At 35.2% G+C, this 22,917-nt stretch overlaps 1 protein-coding gene across 1 annotated transcript in view; it reads left to right on the forward strand.

Moving 5' to 3' along the window:
• The window catches only part of LOC124158073 (cleft lip and palate transmembrane protein 1-like protein), a 40,198-nt gene extending 21,115 nt beyond the window's left edge, over positions 1-19,083 (forward strand). The window contains exons 7-11 of the mRNA XM_046533252.1: positions 523-711; positions 7,977-8,194; positions 10,031-10,166; positions 14,532-14,647; positions 17,071-19,083. Coding sequence (XP_046389208.1) covers positions 523-711; positions 7,977-8,194; positions 10,031-10,166; positions 14,532-14,647; positions 17,071-17,149 — 738 coding nt within the window. The 3' untranslated portion in view covers positions 17,150-19,083. The remainder of the gene's footprint in view (positions 1-522; positions 712-7,976; positions 8,195-10,030; positions 10,167-14,531; positions 14,648-17,070) is intronic.
• Positions 19,084-22,917: the final 3,834 nt, after the last annotated feature.

Raw genomic sequence — 22,917 nt, forward strand, 5'->3', positions numbered from 1 at the left:
TGAAAAATGAAGTTTTTTCGATTATGAAATGTGTTAAAATTAGTTTAAAACCCTAACTCAGTACCCTGTTTTTCAAAAATTTTCCTCCTTGGTTTTGGAACCCCCTGAACAAAATTCTTGGCTACCCCAATGTGAAGGAGGATGGGGAAAAGGCTTGGGATTGGTTGAGGGATCCATCATTATTAATACAACATTCATTTATAAGAGATCTAATGTATTTTTCTGGTAATGCAAATACTTAATGGTGTTTACTCCCGGTAATGGTATTCACCCAAGTGCCGTTGTTGCATTTGTTGATTACTACAGTACATCTGGCACACTCCTAATCTTTTTAATTACATTTGTCAGGTATATCATTATTCTGAAACAAATTTGGGGCTCAAGGTTGGTTAATTTTTAACAAAAATATTTATTCCCATTTTTAATTCTCTGATTTTGAAAATTCATTTCCGTGTTATTTCAGATTTCTACGAAAATTTTTATCAATTATGACTATTTTTCTTTAATTTTATCTTGTTATAGTTGCTGTTTGACTTCCTTGCCTTCAAAAATGATGTGTCTTTCTGGCGCAAGCGAGATGATATGGTTGGATTGTCTACTAGCACTCTTATCTGGCGTGCATTTAGCCAATTTGTAGTTTTTTTGTACTTGTTGGATGAGAATACATCACCTCTTGTGTTGGTTCCAACTGCTATTGGAGTAGTTATTGAGGTAGGTGTCTTATTGTACTATTTCTATGTATGTATGTTAGATTGTATGTATATTTTATATTTATTATTCTATTTTTTTGTTCAAAATCATTATTTTTGAGGGACTTACTTGATATTTTGTTGCCTTAACCCATTTTTCTTCAAAGCTGTTATTAGAATAACAGAATTTGTGATTTAAATCAGCTATCTGAGCCACACAATTGAATTGACTTGCACACACATTACCTATCACAATAAGTAGACATATTCAATATGGATTACTCTTGGAATCTTGAGATAGTAGGACATTGTGGTCTAGAGAGTAATGTGCTTAGCTATTGACCAAATCCTCCCAGGTTAGAATCCCAGTTGAAAAATAAAAAAAATGGGCACATCTAACTTAGTATCCTAATTATGATGTTCCCAGTAAAAGGAATAGAAACCTTGGGCAGTTTAAGTTCACCCCATAGAACTAATCCCAAAAATTGTGGAAACTAGTAAATATTAAATGTGAATCCTTTCATTTTCTTATTCAGGTTAGATCAGGTATTCTTTTACGTCATCAATTATTTTCTTTTGCAGCCACATTTTGATTTGTATTAATTGATAATTCAGTAATGATCATTTATTTGTTACTATGATATATATGGAACTGATGACGCTTTCATTAAAAGGTGAAAAATTTACTGGAGAAGAGTATTTTGTTAATAATATTAAAATGACCTGACCAAATATTTGAGAAGAAAGTAATATGAGCTGATACTGGTGATTGGTCATTATGAAAAGAAGTATCAATGAAATAATATTATCATTTGCCTCTGAGTGGTAGGTCATTATATGAGTTAGAAATAGTTTGCTAATGAGCTATATTTTTCCCATTAGCTTCTTCTGACCATCTTCACTCAAAAAAATACTTGAATTTACTAATCGCCGGCCTCGGTGGCGGCGTGGTGAAGTCCTCGCCTGCCAAACCGAAGGTCGCGGGTTCGAGTCCCGCCTGGGTAAGTTACCCTTTCCCAGGGCATGGATGTTTGTGATTATTAAATGTTATCAACCCCGATGTAAAGGCCGAACAGTGCTGTTTTTGGTGGTGTGTTAATAAATAAATAAATCCTTAAATTATGGATGGTCGGATCTTCGGATATTTTCGGATCCAAATGCATTTTTGATTACCTGCTACAGTGAAACCTCTCTTTAGTGGATTCTCTCGGTCCCATCACTTTTTTCTGGATAAGACAGTGTTCTGCCTAACTCAGGGACTGACAATTCAAGAAAGCCGTGAAAGTCATATCATGTTTATTACATGCATCGCCTACAAGGTTGGTTTGACTGAAGTTCTACTTCTAGACGAAATTTTAATGAGATAATAAAAGAGCAGCATGAGATTGTGGTTAACTTGTCTTTTTGAAGTAATTAGCATACAAAGTAATCTATAAAATAAGCACATAATCCATCATTTTTGTCTGTTCTTCCTTTATTTCCTGTATAGCACAATTCTCTTGGTTGCCAATAGCCCGATGTAATATATTAAATAAATCAGTGTATATAAATCACCTTTGGTGAGACAGCTCTCTGATAATTCTTTTAATGAAACCAACATTTCTCTAAAGAAATGTTTTGTTTCCTTCAAATATTATGGCTATATTTTCTTTTGTACTGTCTGCCAGGGAACCATCTTCATTGCCCGTGAGATGGTCGTTGTCGAAGTCTACAAATCTCGTAGCATTCATGTCACTGCCTAATACCGGCTGTAATTCAATTAGATCCACCATTGGCTCTAAAATAGAAAAAGTCATGCATATAATATTCCTGTAAGTGCGTATGTATGCATTTGCATTGGTGATATGATTGGATATTAATTGTTTTCCATTCCTACCTAGGGGATGAATTCTGGAAGAAATCCAGCTTTAGCGGAACATTGTTTAATTGTAGATGTTTTAATATCTTTCACTGCCAAATTAATCCAGTTAATGGCATCCAGCACTCATAGTTTTGTATCACCTCTGTCACTGTATTCGCAGTATCTGCAGCATCTAATAATGATCGCATCATGTACTTTCTATATTGTGCTTTCTTATTACTCCCTGATCCATTGGCTGAGTGATGCTAGTTGTGTTTGCCGGAAACCAGACTAGCTCCACTTTCGCCAGCCAAATTTTAGGGTGACAGGTTGCATTATTAAGGGAAAGTATGACGTTCCTATCTTTCCCCTTCATTTCGGCTTTGAAACTTTTAAGCCACTCTTCCATGATTGAAAATTTTCCTTAAGAAACTGTAAACTCCTTTGCCTTTTATTGCACTATTAGACCTAAGAACGAAATATTCCTCGTAATGGGGAACTTGCATGAATTTTTTTTATTTCACAGGCGGACAGAAAATTATTTTCTGAATTCAACAAAGAAAACCGCACGTAAACCTGAGTTTTCCTTCGCGAGATATTCAATGATAAATATAACGAATTTTAAAGTGCACCAAAAACTCCCTCACCCCCCAAGCCACTGCCGACAAAAGCTCGATGACGTCAAAGGTGCGTAAACATCACACGAAGCAATTGTTGTGATTGTTTGTAATAGTTGCCAGCAGTTGTCAGAGCTTCGTTTGTGAGACGTGTTAATTATTTTCTATTTAAAGCAAAATATCTGACGATAGAGGCTCCGAAGCCCTCATATTTTGTATTATTTATAATATTAATATCTGAGTAAGGGCATAACATATAAAACTGGTGGAGTTAAACCAAAAATTTTGTAATACCTAAATAACATCATTGTAGGAGTCTGAGCCACGGCCGTTGGAAGGGGGATACATTAATTGTAAGTTGATGTTATTGACGGCATACCATTTAAGTATGTAATTAGAAAAATTTTGATGTTAACTAATGTCTTTTGTATACAATAACTTCATCCATTTATTCATAGGTAGCAGAGAATTCGTCGTTTAGGACTGCCTGTGATTGTATTATGAGGTGAATTCCAGTCAATGCAACTTTTGCTTGCTAATTGGAGACATCTAGGAATATTTTTGTGCCAAAATAGTATTATTTTCAACGTGACATCTCCCGTTAAGCTACTGCTGATAATCACAGTGCCAGTGGTTGTAATGCACAAAGTTTGAAAAGGTTAAAAAATATTGGCCAAGAGTTATCCATCGTGTTCCATCCAGAGTGTTCCATCGTGATTGAATTGTAAAAAGTCGCTACGCTTACGCTATCGATAAATGTCTAACAGTAGTGTAAAAATTTTCAGTGGCGTGTTAACCTCCGTTGTTCACCGTATATATGACATTTCACGATCAAGCTATTGAAATAAAAACTGTGTGTGAAGTTTTTTATTCCATTATTTCAACGAATAATGGTGACAAAAGTCACCTTGTCACTTGCGTGGGCTAATTTAAGGCTTAAAAATCAATGAATAAATAGTTGATTTCATCATAACCAGCTCTGTTATTGTAAGTTGTACGTGATGATTATAAGAATGGTAGTGACTTCCAGTTTTTGATAATTGTATTTGCCTATTTCCCACTATATTTTTATGGTATATGCTAGTGTATTGTTTATGGATTTACGCGGAACCGATTCGCGATCTCACATGTGGATTGTGTGCAGACTGTTTTGCTGTGAATTCGTACCGTAGGACGGATAGGACTACCTTCTCCGCTAACACGGCATTGCCAAATTCAACAGCACAGCTCGTAAGCTTACGATCGTTATCCTCCAGTAATACAAATTTCTTTTACATCTCGATTTGCCGCCGACGTATAGCAGTAATTTGTCATAACAAATTTCATGAAGGTTGTGGCATCAATTTTTGGTGTCATAAAAAAAGGCTGGTGTCCTAACACCCCCTGCCATACACCTCTTAGGCAGCTTGCGGGGTATTATGTAGATGAATTTCAGGTGTGTTATTCGAACGAGCGGTAACGTTATCATCCATTTTTCTGATAACTAAAACATACGAAGTGAAACGCTTGTATTTCATCATCCCAATGTCGCATTTTTAATATCCCAAGTAATAATCGTGGCACAATAGCAATAGGAAAACTTGCTCAAGAACAACAGAACAAAATAAAGTGGCAATGAGAGGCAAAATACTCCCTCAAAACAAATTTTACAGCATGCGCTCAGAATATTTCCCAACTCCCTACGGTTGTTTAGGCACCTATGACGTCACGCCTGGCCTCGGCAACGCTCAGGTGTCTTCGCCCAGTGGTTGGCTCAGAGAACTTTTTCTCGATTTTAAAGTCAATTTTTTTATTTCTTTTGATGATGAATGGAGAAACTTTAGGTATTTTTGTGAGCTAATGTATCCATTTTACTTATTCAAAATAGTTTTTAGAGCAATCGACAACCCATGCAAGTTCCCCATTGCTTGCACAAACCATTCCTAAACTGATTCGTTCAATTCTACATAGTCGCAAAGAAGTGTTTTCCTCTTTGAATGTAAACGAAGGCCTAAAATAATAGACAGAAACAACAATTATTTTATGGTGTGTCATTTTGCAAACTATTGTGGCATGGGATGTGAAGACATATGTTTCTTAGGGCCTACCTCTTTCAAAGTATTGATTAATTTCGTCCTTCTTCTTAATTGCTTCGTAAACTTGCATCTTTCTACACTTTTCTTGTATCTGCATTACGGAAAGATTTTCTTGTTCAAAGCACTCAATCGAGTTTCTTTTTCAGCATTAATATGTTTTATGGCATAGCGGAAATCAATCTGTAGTTCTCCTTATTCTTAGTGATCTCTGTTGTTGTCTTACCTTGTCAGCAGTATGAAAGAGAATGATTCCTTCTCATTCGGTTGCGAGCAAGGCTGCACAAAATGTTTGTGTGTGTAGAGAAAGGAGAGGGTTCTACAAGTTGGAGTTTTTTGATTCTTGTGCATGTCATCCAATTGCCGAAAGCAATCGTTAGACTCCTTTGGATCCGATGAGTGACTCACATACCAGTTGCCTCCAGAAACGGGGTGAATTTGAAGGCTGCAAAAAGTCAGTCAGTGAGATGGGGAGGGATGAATTACGTTTCCATTGTTCTCATTAGAGATGTGCGAATAGTATCCGCGAATACTCGAATACCTCGAATATTAGAAAGTATTCGATATTCGAGGTTTCGAATAGTTATGCGAAAAGTACCGCCTCGAATACCTCGAATACTTTGAATTTCGCGTCATACACTGTCGCACGCACGTCGTTGGTAGTTGACTCGGAAAAATGTAGAGAACTGTAGTCATTTAGTGCTCGCAGCGCCGATTTATGCAAGTTGACGAATTACATCAAATTCGTGGATTTTAGCGGTGAATAGAGTTCGACGAGGGGAACCGAAAATGGTCGGGTGAAAAAATCCGAAAATCCCCGATTCCCCCCACCAGGAGAACCTCAGTGCCGTGGGATAGCAACCTTAGGGCATTTCCCACGATCCGCTATCCCCCTCCATTCAGCACTTGCCTCACCCACTCTGACGCTTTCCTCTTCTCCGAAATCAAACAAAAGGTCCCAGATCGCGCAGGGATTGCATTACGAAGACCCCTGCTTCGAAAAAAATATCAAGTTACGAGAACAATAAAAACGTGTTTCACGCCCTCCCCCCTTTTCTCACCCACTGACCTTTTTCTGGCTACCTGCTTCGAAGTTCCCCATTTCTGGAGGTCAACAGCTGTGTGAGTACCGTGGGATACTTACATTAGCGCATTTCCCAAGATCCGGTATCTCTCTCCATTCAGCACTAGCCCCCCCTCTGAAGCTTTCCTCTTCTTCGAAATAAAAAAAGGTCACAGCTCGCGCAGGGATCATATTACGAAGACCTTAGCTTCGAAAAAATACCAAGTTACACGAGAACAATAGAAACGTCTTTCGGGCCCTCCCTTTTCTCCCCCACTGACCTTTTTTTTCCTACCAGCTTCGAAGTTCCCCATTTCTGTGGAGGTCAACCGCTGCATGAGTAATCTATTAGCACAAAAGGTGTCTAAGATTGACTTTCGTCAATTGATGTTACACCTTTATTGAATTAAAATATTAGTAATGAGCGCGTAATTTCAAAAAGAATAAGACCAAACACGACGTATTTCTGAGTTTATTTAAGCATTTTACGCAAAGAAATAAATGTCAAAATACGACGGAGACTTATCATTCTGGCGAAACTCGATATGAGCAGCTGAGCTTCTCGGAAGTTGATGCGGTATTTTTTTCCGAAAACATATATCAAGTTACAATTTATGAGTGGTGCTATAAATCTTTATTGTTACAGTCCCAGACAAAGGGATATTTTCTCATAATATTTGGTTTCTCCCTGATAGCAATTCTAATTCATCTTCTTATCTCGTGAGAACTCCCAAAGATGGACTGAAATTAATTGAAGAAAATCCGGTGGAAAAGAGCTTGTATTTTGCAAAATGCCTCAGATTGTCAGCTAGCACTTGGCAGCAGGAGTGAGGGTAAAACGATGTTAGTTGAATTAATTATATGCCCAATCGTTTCCATAAAATTAAATTATTCATTAATTAGCTAAATTCCTGTTCGAATCATTTAAAGGAAATCAAAATTACTTCTCAAAATCTTGTGTTGCCTACTGCATAGGCAACCGAGTCAAACATACCAGCATTCATCATTTAGTATTCGAGGTATTCGAATATTCGAGCAATGATTTAATATTCGAATTCGACATTCGAATTCGAGAAATCTGCTATTCGACCCATCTCTAGTTCTCATGTATCTTGATATTTTCCTTCAAAGCTAATGATTTATGGTCTGTGTGTTCTCAAGAGAGGAAAAAATACATCAGAGGCATGGGCTGAGGGCTGGTGGAGGGCTGAGGGAGGGGGTTAGTGGTTTTGTGAAATCAGTGACATAGTGACTTTCAACTGGGTTATTACCCTAAGGTGCTGAGCCTTCCTCCATGGTTGTTCAATCTTTTGGGAAAATTATCTCTATGTACCTGTTGTATTTTGTCTTAAAAAATTCCTCAGCTGAAATTCTGTGGCATAACATTCTGTTGTTTAGCTTATGAACACAATGGTCCATGAGTAGGACAAGCATCACAGTGTATTGGCTAATGTGAAGAGAATCGGAACTCTTTCCACTCTTATGGGAGGCTGCATTGGCGGAAGCATTAATTAAAAATTTTGGATCCAGATTCCATGTCTTTTGCGACTTTGGTGCCGATGTATCCAATGAATGGCAATATATGTAGATATTGTATCCTATGTATCTGATCCGACCATCCCTATGTTAAAAATGCATTTATTTTATTATTTTGTGTGATAAATTTTCACATTTATGTCTCTTTTTTTCAATTAGCTATGGAAGTGCAAGAAGGTGCTACGCTTGAAGTTTAATTTCAGTAATAGAGGATGGATACCTCTTAAAATACATTTTGGGGATGGTGGTGAGAATTCAGCTGCTGAAAAAGAGACACGCAACTTTGATGCTGAAAGTATGAAGTATTTGTCCTACATTCTTTATCCATTATGCCTTGGTGGGGCAGTGTACTCATTGATATATCATCCTCACAAAGGGTAAGCATTCAAAAACTTTTTATTTCATCATTCATTGATCTGTTGTTATTTTATAAGTATGAAGGAGTGGGTGGGTGAAGTCAGACTCCGCACATTACTTCTGGGAAAATTGAAAACTATATATAAACATCTTTTTGGTTAAAGTACGCATATTTTAAACATTTTTATTGACATTTTCCCTCTCATTTAAGGATAGAGAACTGTCCACTGTAGCCAAAACAATTGGATAACCATTACACTCTGATATTTTCACTGACATTTCCTCTCCAGCGTGAGAGGGGAAATATCAGTGATAGTGATATAAATACATATGTGGAGTTTAACAAAAAAATTTACTTTTAATTAGAGATGCGCGAATAGTATCCGTGAATACTTGAATACCTCAAATACTAGAAAGTACTCGATATTCGAGATCTTGAATAATTATGCTAAAAGTATGATCTCGAATACATACATTAAATTTCGTGCCATACAGTGTCGCACATTGTTGTTGATATTTGACTTGGAAAAACGTAGAGGACTCCAGTTGTTTAGTGCATGCAGCGCCGTTTTAGGCAAGTTGACGAACTACGTATAATTTGCAGTTGAGAGTAGTGAAAAGATATCGTTCGGCGTGGGGAACAGAAAATGATCGGGGGAAAAAATCTGAAAATCCCCGGTTTCCTCCACGAAACCCCTCAAAAAATTAAAAATGGCAGGAAAAAAATCGACTTTTGAGTACCTTTATGTTACACATTGAGCTACTACTCCCGAACTGTTCCTTGTCATTGGAAAGATCATCACAAATTCGAAGACTGCAAGGATGCGGGCTTCCCCTGACGTCAGTTTTGTTTTTTTATGCCAAACCACGGCTCCTCAATAACACGTCAAAGCAGAAAAAGGATCAAAATTTCCATTAAAATAATAATAAAAAACGCATCAATACACCAACATTCAAAAAATTATTTTCACCACTTCTCATTCTATGCTCAAACTTCTCATTCTATATGAATGAAGTTGAGATGATAAAAAAATCAGCTGGCTTTGGAGATGACAAGTCTGTCCAAAAAAAAAGTCACCCAAAAAAAACAGAAACCTCAGGAAAAGTGCAACCGAAAATAGCTGATGTAAAGCAACAACAATCAATGTGGGGAATCTTTCAAAATAAAAAAGTTGATTTTTAAAATGTATTTGATTTATACTTCTTTATTTATACATTCATCAAGTGAAATAGAAGAAAAAACATACGTTTATTATGCTTTGCGCAATTTTAGTATTCAAGGTATTCGAAATTTGAGGTATTCAAATATTCGAGCAATGATTTAATATTCGAATTCGATATTCAAGTTCGAGAAATCTTTTATTCGACCCATCTCTACTTTTAATCAATGAACCGGGAAAGATTTAATCATTTACAGAAAAATACAATCATAAACCTTGTTTCCCAGTGCAAGTTTGTGTTTCACCAGGTTCATACACACTTACTCTAAGTTTTGCATACGCTTTTCATGTCTCTTAATTTTTCTGGGAAGATTCTCCAAAAACTCCTCTTTATGAGAGTAATTATATACCATCTGGGAACCATGGAAAGTAGTCATAGGACTATGTACTCATCTCCTGCCTTTTTCATTTCATTACATTCCCTTTTCCTCCAAGCCTCTTTTGTTATTAATGTTTCCCACTTTAATTTAATGTTTACTTTTCCTATTTTTACATTCTCATTTCTTTCTAAATGTCTATATTATTCCACTCCCTTTTTTCCCCCATTTTTTATCCTATGTGATCCTCAATTTGTGAACAGTGTGAAAAACTTGAACTTCTATATTAATTACATATTTTATTCTTATATTTCTACAGGTGGTATTCATGGTGTGTCCATAGCCTTGTAAATGGTGTGTATGCATTTGGCTTTTTGTTCATGCTGCCTCAACTGTTTGTCAATTATAGACTGAAATCAGTTGCTCATTTGCCATGGAGAGCATTTATGTACAAGGTCAGTATATTCCATTGTTGATTAATGATTTTGAAATTCATAAACATGGTACAATATATGTGTTATTTTGGATAAAATTTTATAATATATAAGTAGCTAGATATTCAACAATGTGCTCGGACAAACTGTTTTAAGTGTGTTACCTTAGGTCCCACTCCCATTACAAGCGTGGCATGGCAGTTACTTGTATATACTAGTCACTTGGTCATTAGGTTTGCTGGGCAACATTTCATAAATATCCCAGCAACAGCGGTACACATTCGTTCTCTTAATGAAACCATATCAATGACTATATCAATTGATATATCAATATTTATATGACAGTTAGTATAAGACATTAATTGATTATTATAATCAGATTTTTAAATTCTACAGTTTTAATTCTCTTTAAAAATTTGTCCAATGTAGTCTGCTTTCTACTTCTTGTACCGGGATCAACTATTTTTGCGTTACTTTTGCGTGGAGATTCTAAGCATTGTCTGCTGCCACAACTCTTGTCAAGTAATGATGGACGTACTATTCGCATCAAAAAATGCATTTGGATGCATCACGGTCATAGAAAGAGAGATGTGGGATGAATGTGAGAAGTTCAATGGCTAGAGATCCATGATAGTGGTTTTATTTTTTTTAAATTTGTTTTAAACCTATGTGATTTCGGTGTTAAAGAAAATCTAGGGGTGTTGATATAATGTTACAATTTTTGCACATTTTTAGGCATTTTATTATTTGTTGTGAGTGCTTATACTTTTATTAAGCATTTTACTTATTATTTAATATAATTTCGATTGTACAATATTTCTAATAAAACTAAATGAAGGAAATGGTTCAAATTGTGTTAATATCATAGAGTGAGCTAGAATCGTCTCATCTGAAAGCGGTCTGAAATTTGCGGCACTGTGCAGCGAACCGCAGCCAGCAAAAAGTTGTTTTGTGTGAAAGCGGTTTCAATGTAGCACTGGTTATATTTCACACGGAAGATGAAGGTCAGATTGAAATAGGCACCGTGATGACCAACGATGGCCAACGACGGTGCTCCGCCATCACAAATTGCTCTGTGCCGTCTACAGTGAGATTCGACTCATTTGTAGACAACCATAGAGACCTATAGTCATTTGAAAGTATGGCGCCATGCATGGATGGTGGCCGGAGAACAGTCAGACCTGTGAGTGGGCTTATGTCTCCTCTCTTCCGCAGCTGTGTTCGGCCACTTTCAGATGAGCTGACTTTTCGGATGTCTTTAAACGGGTTGAATAGTGCCGTTGACGGCAGGGTGCTGTGGGTCGTGGTCTCCACATTTCAATCTGGCCCAGGGCTTCGCTGTATATGGTGTGAAATACACACAGTGCTACCTTGAGGTCACTTTCAGACGCGACAACTTTTTGCTGACAGCCAATCACCGCTCAGCGCCGTGAAATTCAGACCGCTTTCAGATGAGAAGACTCACTGCATTTCACCATGCCGTGCCGTGAATGGCAACCGGTGAAAAGTAGTCTTGTATGAAAGCGGCCTTAAATTTCCTTCAGCACATTCTTGATTCAGAATATCTAATTCTTCATGAGAGAAAGATACTTCTCTCATGAATAATCATTTTAGATACTTTCAAGAAATATAGGATTGATAAATGTGAATGAAAAAAAAATGGTAGAGGCTGTGATTAATTTAACAGCAAATTCTGGTGGAGATATCAACAGTGTATAATGTTAAGCTAATTCGATATTTGCGATACAAAAGAAGTTAATTGACCTTTGAATTGTAATGAGATAGAGGGAATGAATGTCAGCAGCATTAAACAATGAAGGCTTAGGCTTTAATCGATTATGGCTCATTACATGTGATTATTTTGCTAAGGAAGGTAAGATTAGTGAAAAAAGCAAAATTTCGTTTTATGTACCGATTTCGCGTTATTTCACTTTATTTTGCGATATTCTGTCTTGCAAATTTCACGGATTTCTATCACTGGCTGATAATAATAAAAAGCACCACTATTTAAATCGTACTAACAAAAATTTTTGCCTGTATTTTGCTCGGATGGTACCGGGACCGAGAGAAATTGCTGTGCTAAGGAAGAAAACGTGCTGAAGAGGACTTACTAACCCAAGTTCCACTGTTATCTATGTGATTATTAAATTATGATGAAAGTCCCAACAAATTCATAAATCATCCATGAAAACTGTCTTCAATATAGGCCTCCGATATGTGGATGACTATATCCTGATATTGGGGTGATATTTTGAGTAATCTTGGATATGTAGTGTATTAGCTTTAAGCTATATTTTGTATGAACATTTTTTGGCAAAAAGTCATAATTATGCGAAATTAATGTTATAATTATGATATTGTGCCTTTGCTGACAGGCTATGACAATGTTTTTACCATATATTTTATGATTAGTACATGTTAAGAACGGGCTCTGATCAAATCACTATTTCAATTTGGTCTCCTTTAATTCTTTATTTTCAATCAAATATATTGGGCACTCAAAATATTATTATTAATAATCATCCTCCACTTGTTTCGTCAATCTTTGTTCTTGGGCACAAGTTACCTCATTTTAGTTTAGGAGCGGGTATTAGCTCCAAACCTGAACTAAATGTCAACTTTAAGCTATGAGCGATGCATAGGATTTCATCTCTACAATTTTTTTGTGAATGCCTCTGATCAGATGCTTATCCAACATGCAGTAGGGACAATACACATGCAGTAGACTGTTGTTAATACGAACAACCTTATTACGAAGTCCTCATTTTTATGATGAAATTAGTTGGTCCCAATGAAAAGTCTTATCCAATTTATAATATAAGAAATGTTATTGTGAAATTACAAACCTCAGTCCCGATTCTGGTGGTTACTAAGAGGTCTTTATTGCAAAGTTCCATGGGCTAGAAAAAGAATTGTATGGATATACGCTAAGCTATGTCATTATCATTGCGCAAGTTTACTTTAAAGTCACTTAAATGTAGAGAAAGTTAATTTTCAGAGATAAGAACATTTGCTAAATTCAAGCATACCCGAAAATTCAAATTTGGCACCTTTGGAGTTGGCGAATACGATATGGTGTGGCATAGAGGAACTCGCACTTTGGGCACGGTCTGAAAAAATTATAACTTAATCCGTTGTGATATCAGGAACTGTTAAGCGTTTGACCCGTTATTCATTCATGCGGTCAGCGATTTTTTCATCTCCTGCTGCATTGCAGGGACAGCTAGATCAGTTTGTCACAATCTTAAGTTCACGCAAAATTGCAATGCAGTGTTGCACATTTCAGGATAACCACACTCTTCGATGCCTTGCATAGGTTAACCAACTTGCGAACAAGGTCTCAGAACGTATCTTGTTTGTAGGTTGAGGTCTTTCTGCCACATTCTTCTGTTGATAAATTCAAACAAATGTACTTTTTTTATATATTTGTGCATAATTGAGTCGTGTGTATCATACATATGGTTCTTAAGCTACTCCAGAGTGTGACTTTTAAGTACAGGAGATTGGAGAAACAAGAAATTTTGGCAAGGTATGTTTTTTTTGTGATGATTCTTGAAAGAAACGTTTTTAAGAACTTTGTTATTACAAACCTCCAGTTTTTTGCCCCCGTGGACTTCGTAATAACGAGAGTCTACACTGCATTAAAATTCATTCATACTATCATATATCCCTGAGAGTGATTTACTGTTCCAATAAATAAGCAGGAGATTTGGAAATTAAATAACAGGTTGAGCCTTGAACATTAACTAGGAATCACTCAGCTTTGAAACACTTGCTGCATTAGTATGAGAAAAAGCTCTGGGTGTTGATGAATAATTCTGGTTTCACTAAGTTTATTGCACTATTATTGAATGTGACTGTAGAGAGAATATGTTTGCTGAAGTGTAGTAGTGAATCTCTACAGGTTGATTACATTCAATGTGCTGGAAAAACCTCACATCTTCTTCCCCAAGAACCTCCTTTGAAAAATTCTCTTGATGCCATTTGCATCACAAAATTTGCTGTGAATTACAAAAATTCATGTAAATGACATCATAGGTTGTTTCTCATAACCCATATGAATTTCACTGGTTTTATTACTCTATTTTTGGTTCTGTGTGAACATGCACAGTCTCCTACGTACATATTACAGAAATTTCAAGCTGAAGCTTTGGAGAAAAGCTACAAATAGATATGTATGTTTTCAAGTTGCATTGTGGGAGTGTTTGCCAACAGTATGATGATTGGAGTCAGATGCAACTGTGTGCTGCGAATTCTGGTTAGAGTTGATCTTTAGCTAGATAAAGCAAATGATATTTCTTTATATTTTTAGAATGTGGATCATTTGTTACATATAACTTTTGTATCCTTGTAATCACCGTATTAAAATGTTTTTTTTTTTTTCAGGCTTTCAACACCTTTATTGATGACTTGTTTGCTTTCATCATTACAATGCCTACAGCCCATAGGGTTGCCTGCTTTCGAGATGACATAGTTTTCCTGATCTACCTATATCAACGCTGGTAAGATCTTTTTGTACTTTGAAAATTTTTCATTGACCATTCTTTTCCATAGTAAAATTTATTTTTTTTGTTTCATGTACGTATTTTATTTGTGTGGTGAAATCTGTAACTCCTTTTGCAGTTGTTTTGACTGAGGAAGATCCATCGCCAATTTTGATTTTTGATTTCTTAATTTGTTGTCCTAGAGATATCAGTTCCGAATTGCACTGATGTTGTTCTGTCTAGTTGTTTATCATTTGGTGGTGCAATACATTAGCAGACATGCTGGCGGAGGGTTCTGCGCCCCTCCTTTTTGGCTGTCATCGGACAACTCTCGCCAGCCAGACTGTAGTCTGAGGGTTTTCTCGAGAGTGATTGCGATGTTATTAATAATTTACTTAATGTAAAAACTCTTCAGTTCCTTCGAAAAAAATAACCCTGGGCGGTTTACATACCTACGATAAAATCACCTCATGAGAATGGATTAGCGAGGATGCATATGCTGCATCACAAAATTTGGAATGAAATATTATTTTTGACACAGGAGTCGGTATGTAGGAACTATAAATCATTGCCGAGAGATTCAAAGGATCTAGTGTAGGAATCAGTATTTTTTAACTGTGCTCGCATTGTACATGGCCCTTGAGGGTAACCCACATCTCAGAAAGTCATTCATTTCAACAAATTTTTAGGGATTGCACAGAAGTGCATCACAGTTTTGCTGATATGATGTGAAACTTTGAATTGCACAGAATTTTGGAGAGTATGAAGAAGAGATGATAAAGATTTGCTATAATTAGTCGCTAAGCAGAGGATTTCTGCTATCAGCGCAGTAAATCTGATTTTACAAATTATTTTGCGTACTTGGCAGTGCTGAGTCCTTACTCAATAACCTAAGGTTGGTTGTTATTTTTCAATCTTCGTAATAACGGTGATTTTCCTACATTGCAATACATTGCATGCAATGATGAAACACATGTTGCACCCTTTCTGGATGCTGAAACATTTCAAAGGTAGATCACCTCATCAGGACTCATAGCAGTAATTGTTATTTTTTTAATTTTTTAATATTTTGTGCATTCACATTTGAGTATGCATACTTCCCAGAATTAAACTTATATCTGATTACAACAAAGTGTTATATTCTCCCGAAATTGAATATTTTTGGTTGAGTGCCCCATACGACTTACATCTCAAGCCTATTGATAGAATAAAGAATTATTAAAATATCTTCTTGAAAGTTCTGAATGTTTTTGCTCATTTTCATAAAGTAGGTTTAATTTGAATCCTTGTAAAGCGAAGTCAGTTAATTTTGTTCCCTTACATTTAAAATTATGAGATTTTACTGTATAATAATGGTACAGGGGAGAAAATGTGGAAACCCTGGTCAAATCCAATGGAAAAATGTAATTTACTGCCGCTTAGTTTGAAGAGTGATTGCCATCTCACTGAGTGAAGAGGTGGCTGCCATCTCACCATCCCCATCATTTCTGGAATAAATGATTAGATGGTAATCTTGAAGGTGGATCTCTTATGGAAGTTTTTATTTCATAAGAACAATAATTGATGAGGCCACTTGAATAATAATTGATTTTCAAAAGTCACTTAACTATTCGCGGATGCATCCACCTGAGATTCCTAAGAGGTAAAGCAAACCATCAAGGTGCCACGGAAGGTAAATACGTATGTAATTCATTTTCAAATCCTCTCAAAACAATAACCTTCATCCCCTCCTATATGTATGACAGTCTTCATCATAATTGGCTCTTAAGGAACAATAAGTATTGCATCATATGTTTCACGGCAGATATGTTGGAGTGTTCCTCACTATTTCGTAAATATGTACTTACTTACGGAAACTGAAGTAAAATTTGGTATTTAGTCTTACTTACTGTCCCCATTAGGTACTCTGAATTTATTTTCAGTTAGTCTCAGGTTTGACACTGGTAATATACTAGCATACAATTTGTCAATTGATCTCCTGACTATAAATCTTTTCCATGCCAAATGAACTATTTACAAAGTGAAAGAAGTAGATGCAAGCCGATAATGAAAATATGTCTTAAAGCAAAGCATGTTGGAAAAGGATACCAACTAAATGTATATATTTTTTCCACAAAAATATAATTTCGATAGTTATAACTACATGGAATTATCGAATAGATTAGTGTATAAAATGGAAATTTTATTACACTTTTATCATCTGTATCTGTATTTGGTTTTATGTAAATTCAGAATGAGAAGTGAAGAAATGAAAGAAATCTAATAAGCTTAAGGCCTTATTTCATGCAACTAACTTAACTTGATGAGAGATGGGAATAAATTGATTGAATAATTTCTTTTAGTTGTACCCAACCTGCAAGTAAATTCATATGGAGTTCAAATATTGTCAGTTTATTGTTAAATATCTAGCTTTGATTCATTTATGTCATTGTTTCTTTCAGGCTCTATCCTGTTGATAAAACACGATTAGACCCCTCTGCTTCCATGGATAAGCCAGCCATTGATAAAAAGAATGAGTGAATTTTCATTGTAAAATATGTGAGTGAATTTGAAGGAAACAATAGTTTCTGATGAAAATATTTATTTTCGAGAGGGTGCTTTTATTGCCTTAGGATAAGGTTTAATTGCTGATATTCAATTGGAATGTGTGGTTTGTACAAGTTAATTTTATGGGGTTTCAATGTTGAATGTTCCTCAATATTTATCTGATATGTATTGTGTTGGTAATCTGTTGCATTTTATGAATTTTATTTACATTTTGAATTATTATAATGCATATGTTACATCTTGTTATTCAGTGTTATGCATTTCAGAACAAATTGTTATAAGTAAAATGGCTGTAATGTACTGAGTATGCTTAGCTCCTGTAGCATTGGTAATAAGCATATTCACTAATAGTTGAAAGTGATTAAGTATTTTCTGAGCATATCATTGTGATTACATTCTATTTTAAGTTGGATTTTCATTTTTTAAAGGCTGGCTATGTGATCAATTATCGGTCATACGTCAATAATATTTTATTTTTAGTCATGGAAAATGGTAGATGTGAAGTTAGAAAGGAGAGTGAATAAAAGCAAAAACACATGTACTTATAATTTAAACTGCCCTCTGTGCTTCAGTATATCTTAGTAATCAATTCATATTTAAATTTATTCATTATTCTTAACTTTACCATAATCTACCATAGAAAATAGAGATGGGTCGGTTCCGGTACCTGGTTCTCGCTGCTGCCGGTTCTTGGCCGTGGAACCATTATCGAGAACCGGTTGCATGAAGTCGGTACTTTGGAACCGGCTTGGAACAATGGCAAGGATTTAAATTTGGCACCCAAAGCCGAAATGCTCTGCAATGTATTTAAGGCCAAAAAGTGAAAAGAGATTTAAAAATGCATTTATGTATTACTCTCCAATTACATGGCTTCCTGGTTTTTTTTTTTTTTTTTTTTTTTGAGAGTTTGCTTGCTGACTCGTTCATTTAAGGGTTAGTTAGTTTGTTGCTGTCGCCAACAATGTAACATTTCCGTAATTGTGGCTGCTTTCAAACGAGCTGGCTTTTTGCCTACCTCCGTCCACCCACCTCCGTTGCATCCTGCAGTATGCAACACTGCATTACAATTTTGCGTTTACTCAGGGCCGCCCAGTTTATCCATGATGTCGCTGTACTGGCATGTTGAGCAGGTTATAAGAATTGTGGCAGCGAAGCATGTGAATAAGTTGTCAATTTCAGTAACAATTTAAGCTATATCACAGAATACAGAATATATTTTGAACTGACTCACAAGTTACAACAAATTAATGGATGATGTCGCCAGAAGTTGAGGGAGTTTCCCTATTGATCCAGATGATATGCAGTATGTAAACTGTGCTCCAAGCATATTCCATGCGGCCCTTCAAAATCAACGTCGACCACTACTATTTTCAGTGAACACCTGTTCATGACAATATTTCTGCCAAAAAAGAATAGATTAGACCCAGGTGAGGTATAAATGTTGAATTTTTTAAATCAAAACCTGGAGAAAGAACCAGTGGCCGCCTGATTTAATGTGACATATTGGTCGATCATGCATTCTTTAACAATATGTTATTTAAACTTTTTTGGTTGGCAAATAAAATTATGGAGACAATCTTAAGTTTTTTTACAGAGCTTTCCTGCTAATTTACATCTTAAGTGAAATTATTTTCATTCACTTCTTGCAGTTGTTCATTTAAATTTGCCACTAATTCAGATAATAAGAGTTAATCCTTGGAACCGAGTATCAAGAACTGGTGGGGTAGAAGCGGACCAGCACCGTGAACGGAAAAAATTTAAGAACCGACTCATCCTTAATAGAAAGTGTAAGTGAGTACTTGAAAATTGTGTCACATTTATCCTTAGAGGATTTTTAGTTCTCTCTGTGTATATTTTTTTGATTTCTTATTGTAAACTGGTTTGGGTAAATAAATTTTTTTAAAATACATATTCATGCACTTATTGTAGCTTTTTTTGTAGCATCCATGACTTAATCAATTAAGACTAGACTTCATGGTGATTGCCAGTTATGTCGTTGCTTTACTCAATCATAGCATCAGGTGCTGGTCTCAGAATGTTATTGCATTCATTACAACAATTGACACCTTTAATATTGAAAAAATATATAAAAGAATAACAGCTTGCACAATAACTTTTTATCATAGGAGGAGGGATGTGAGAAATTTAATCATGTGTCAGGCTAATGAGGAAGCACTGGCTGCTGAAAACACTTCAGATGGTAAGATTCTGATGTTTACCTCTAAATCTTAATTCATGTGTGTGGTCAGAACACTAATAATGCCTTGAAGTTTACGTATCCATGCTAGTGCTGCTGTGGGATGCCTTGATTTGAAGGCACATGCATTGATTGTGTCATGTCCAGAAACTTGGCTATTGCATGTTATTACTCTTAATAATAATTATTGTCTCAAGATATAAATAAAGCTAGGTACCCTATTGAACTGAATATAAGTTCAGGTAGCCCTCACAAGTTGCTTAGCACAGTTTTCACTAAAAACAACTGCGTTGAATGTTGCTCTCAATGGATTTGTTCAAGCAATCATCCCGCTTTACCGCAACGAATGAACTTGTCAAAAATCTCATGTCAGCTCTTCATAAGTGAGGGAAATTGCAAAGAAGATCACAATTCAACATATTCAAGAAGTAATTGGCTCTAGAAAAGATAATAATCACTTTAATTTTCAATAATTTTGTAATAACAACTGTATTGATGCCCATGGATGTAAAATAGCCACCAGAAAAGTTATCCTATGAAACATGGAAAGCGTAAATTATACTGCCTGAAATATGTCTCATTTAACACGAAATTTGCTAAACAGGAACATATATAATTATTTCATTTTTTTGTTTAAGAATACGTGAAGAAATGAATGAGTTGCATTTAATGTTCTATAGTTCTTTATAACATGTTCATTGGGTCATTGATGAAGTGCAATTTGTTTGCTATTTGATCTTTTAATGTTTTCTTATATGTCAAGAACATGCTTAATTTATGGCATTTAGTGTTCATCCATTCCAATAAATTTATATGCAAATTTCCACTGTTTGTATTAATTTGTTTATGGTAATTTGCTGGCTTTATAATGCCATAGGTATTTTTCTCCAAGCTTTTGTTGGGACAAGGTTTCAAGGTGATCTTCAGGTGATGTTCACAGATATCCAAGTAAGTAAATCTCTGTCATTTTCTAAGCCTCTGTTATTTCTAGGAGAGCAGTTTGCAAAGAATGAAAATAAATAAGGCCTCTTGCTCACATTTTTTGGATTTTGAATGCCTTTTTTACATTTTTGTCTGAAGCCTGGTTACCTTCTTATCAGTCAAACTTATTAAATAATTATAATAATAATTTTTACTGTTCCTAGAAATCACATATGTACTGGTGACATTGGAAGTCATAAAAAAAATTATAAAAATAATAATAATAGTTACAAATAAATGAAGTGATAGGAATATTTATTATTTTTTTACAGTTAAACATTAAGGAAAAGTTACAATTTTTTTTGGCTGATGGACAAAGATTACTTAGAGCCCAACATAAAATCTTTCAGGCTATAGTAGTTGTTTTCCATTTAATATTTCTTCAAAGCATTCTTGAATGGTGTATGTGGAAGACAAATTGTGTAATGTAGCCTAATTATTGAAAAATTATTACTGAAAATGAATTAGGTGTGGGTGTTAAACTTTACAGTGGCGAGGAACTCTTGGAAAAAGCAATTCTTCTCCTTTGTATTTGTAAACCATGCTATAGCCAATGATTAGCACAGTTTATCATGGGTTCCCTATTGGATAATGCTTTCAATTAAAGCCAGACTACGTGTTGCTGGGAATGATCATCTGTTGAAAATCTAAAATAAATTTGCAAAAAATGCCAGGGTGCCACAGAACATTATTTTATTATTTTAGTGAGGTGCAGTGGTATTTTCTGGGCTAGCCTTGATCAAATGAAATCACTGACTGTCTGTCACCTTTTTCAACTTGGACTTGTGGTTATGATAATTCGATAGCTACATTTTCTGATGCTAGGATTCTCATTTATCTTTTCAGTAAGCACAGTTATAATGTAGGAATTTTGGCATTACACTGTGTTACCTTAAAAGGATTTTTTTAAATTTGGTAATTCTTATAATTTTCTAATTTTTTCAGTGGGTAATGAAGTTTTTATTGATGCATTTTCATAACAGGAGATGATATTTGAATTAGAATGCCTAATATTTAGAAAGAAATTGGTGAAGAGCACTTGGGAATGCAACAGGTGTGCTGTGTTGTCATACTCTCGTGTGTAAAATTTAAACCAATCAGTTACCAGACTTGGGCATTAACATGAAAGCCATTTCCCAGAAAGAATTGGTTTATCAAGGGTCAAATTACTGATGAATATATTTCCATTCCAGGTTCATTTTTCTCATGGCAATGTAACTCATGTAATCTCTGTATTGTTCATGAGGTATATTTTATTCAGGTCTTTTTTGAGGATTAGCCTTTTAATATATTTTTTCGTGGAACTAATGAAAGCCTAACCTTTACAGAGCTCGCGTCATTATTTTGATTATGAATATTTTGAAAGAATTCAGTCATAAAAGTTAATGCATTCGATGGATTGGAAGGAGTACTCAGTATGAACAAGGTTAGGGAAGTCAATGGCTCTGTCTCTAATTCATAAATTAATTTTCTATTTTGTTATTTATATTAATTTATTGCTCATATTTTTTTTCTTGCTCATTTTATTCCTTTTTGAGGTCACATCCTTCTAGTTAAGGATTGTTACAAAGTAAAAAATTATTTCTTTCTACATAATTGAAGAATAATATTTATGAATGACAAAAATAATAAAATCTTATAAATATATCTGGTTTAGCTTTTAATGGATGTATTTTAGTTGATAGAATTTTAAATGTGAAATCACAGGTACAGGTAATTTGATGTTGTGGAAATAGCCTCAAGTACACTTGCTTTGATTACCTATTCCAATGTAAATCTGCCTATTCACATTCATTTTTTTAAATTTTCTATTTGCATGTTATTGTTTGAATAATTTTTTTTTAGGTGTTTGCAAAGCACTAATAGCTATGTTTTGGAAGAGAGATCATGGTTTTCTCAATGACCATTTGGGTGAAATGCAGTCCTTTGCAAATGTAGAAGGTTCTTTGGAATTGTAACAAAATGTCACTACTGGAATGAAGAATAATTGATGTTAACATGCGCATCAATTTTATATTTTCTTTCTGGAAAAGTAGCAGACGTTCAAGAAGGTAAGAAAAGTACATCTGTAGCTCAGATTTGCATTTTCTGTACCCATTTCATTTGGAGAATTTTTTTACCTGTATGTTTTCTTTCCCTTTCAAATGAAGAGATTTCATCTTGTAATGATTGACAAATATTTGGCTTGGCAAGTAATTCAATAGCAAAAATTAAGCAGCAAGAATAACAATCTATACTGCAGTCAATCAGTGCTTACAAAAAGTACTTTGCTGTCTCATAATGGGGCACATTTCACTGGGCATATTTTGTCACGATTTCTAAGCATATTAGTGTTGCAAAACTTGTGCTAGCATCTTATAAATTTCCATATTTGAAATAAATGTAATTTTGGATAGAGGTACAGCAGACTCCCGATTATCCGGCTGCGGTATATCCGTGTTGCGGATAATCTGTGTATGATTTTCACTCTCGATCAATAAGTATTTATAGAAATAAAATTGGATGCAAAATCCCTGGAATTAATCCATTTGAATGCTAGGATACACTGGGCTTATGACTTCCA

The sequence above is a fragment of the Ischnura elegans genome, chromosome 1 (genome assembly GCF_921293095.1).
Source record: "Ischnura elegans chromosome 1, ioIscEleg1.1, whole genome shotgun sequence".
Lineage (NCBI taxonomy): Eukaryota > Metazoa > Arthropoda > Insecta > Odonata > Coenagrionidae > Ischnura > Ischnura elegans.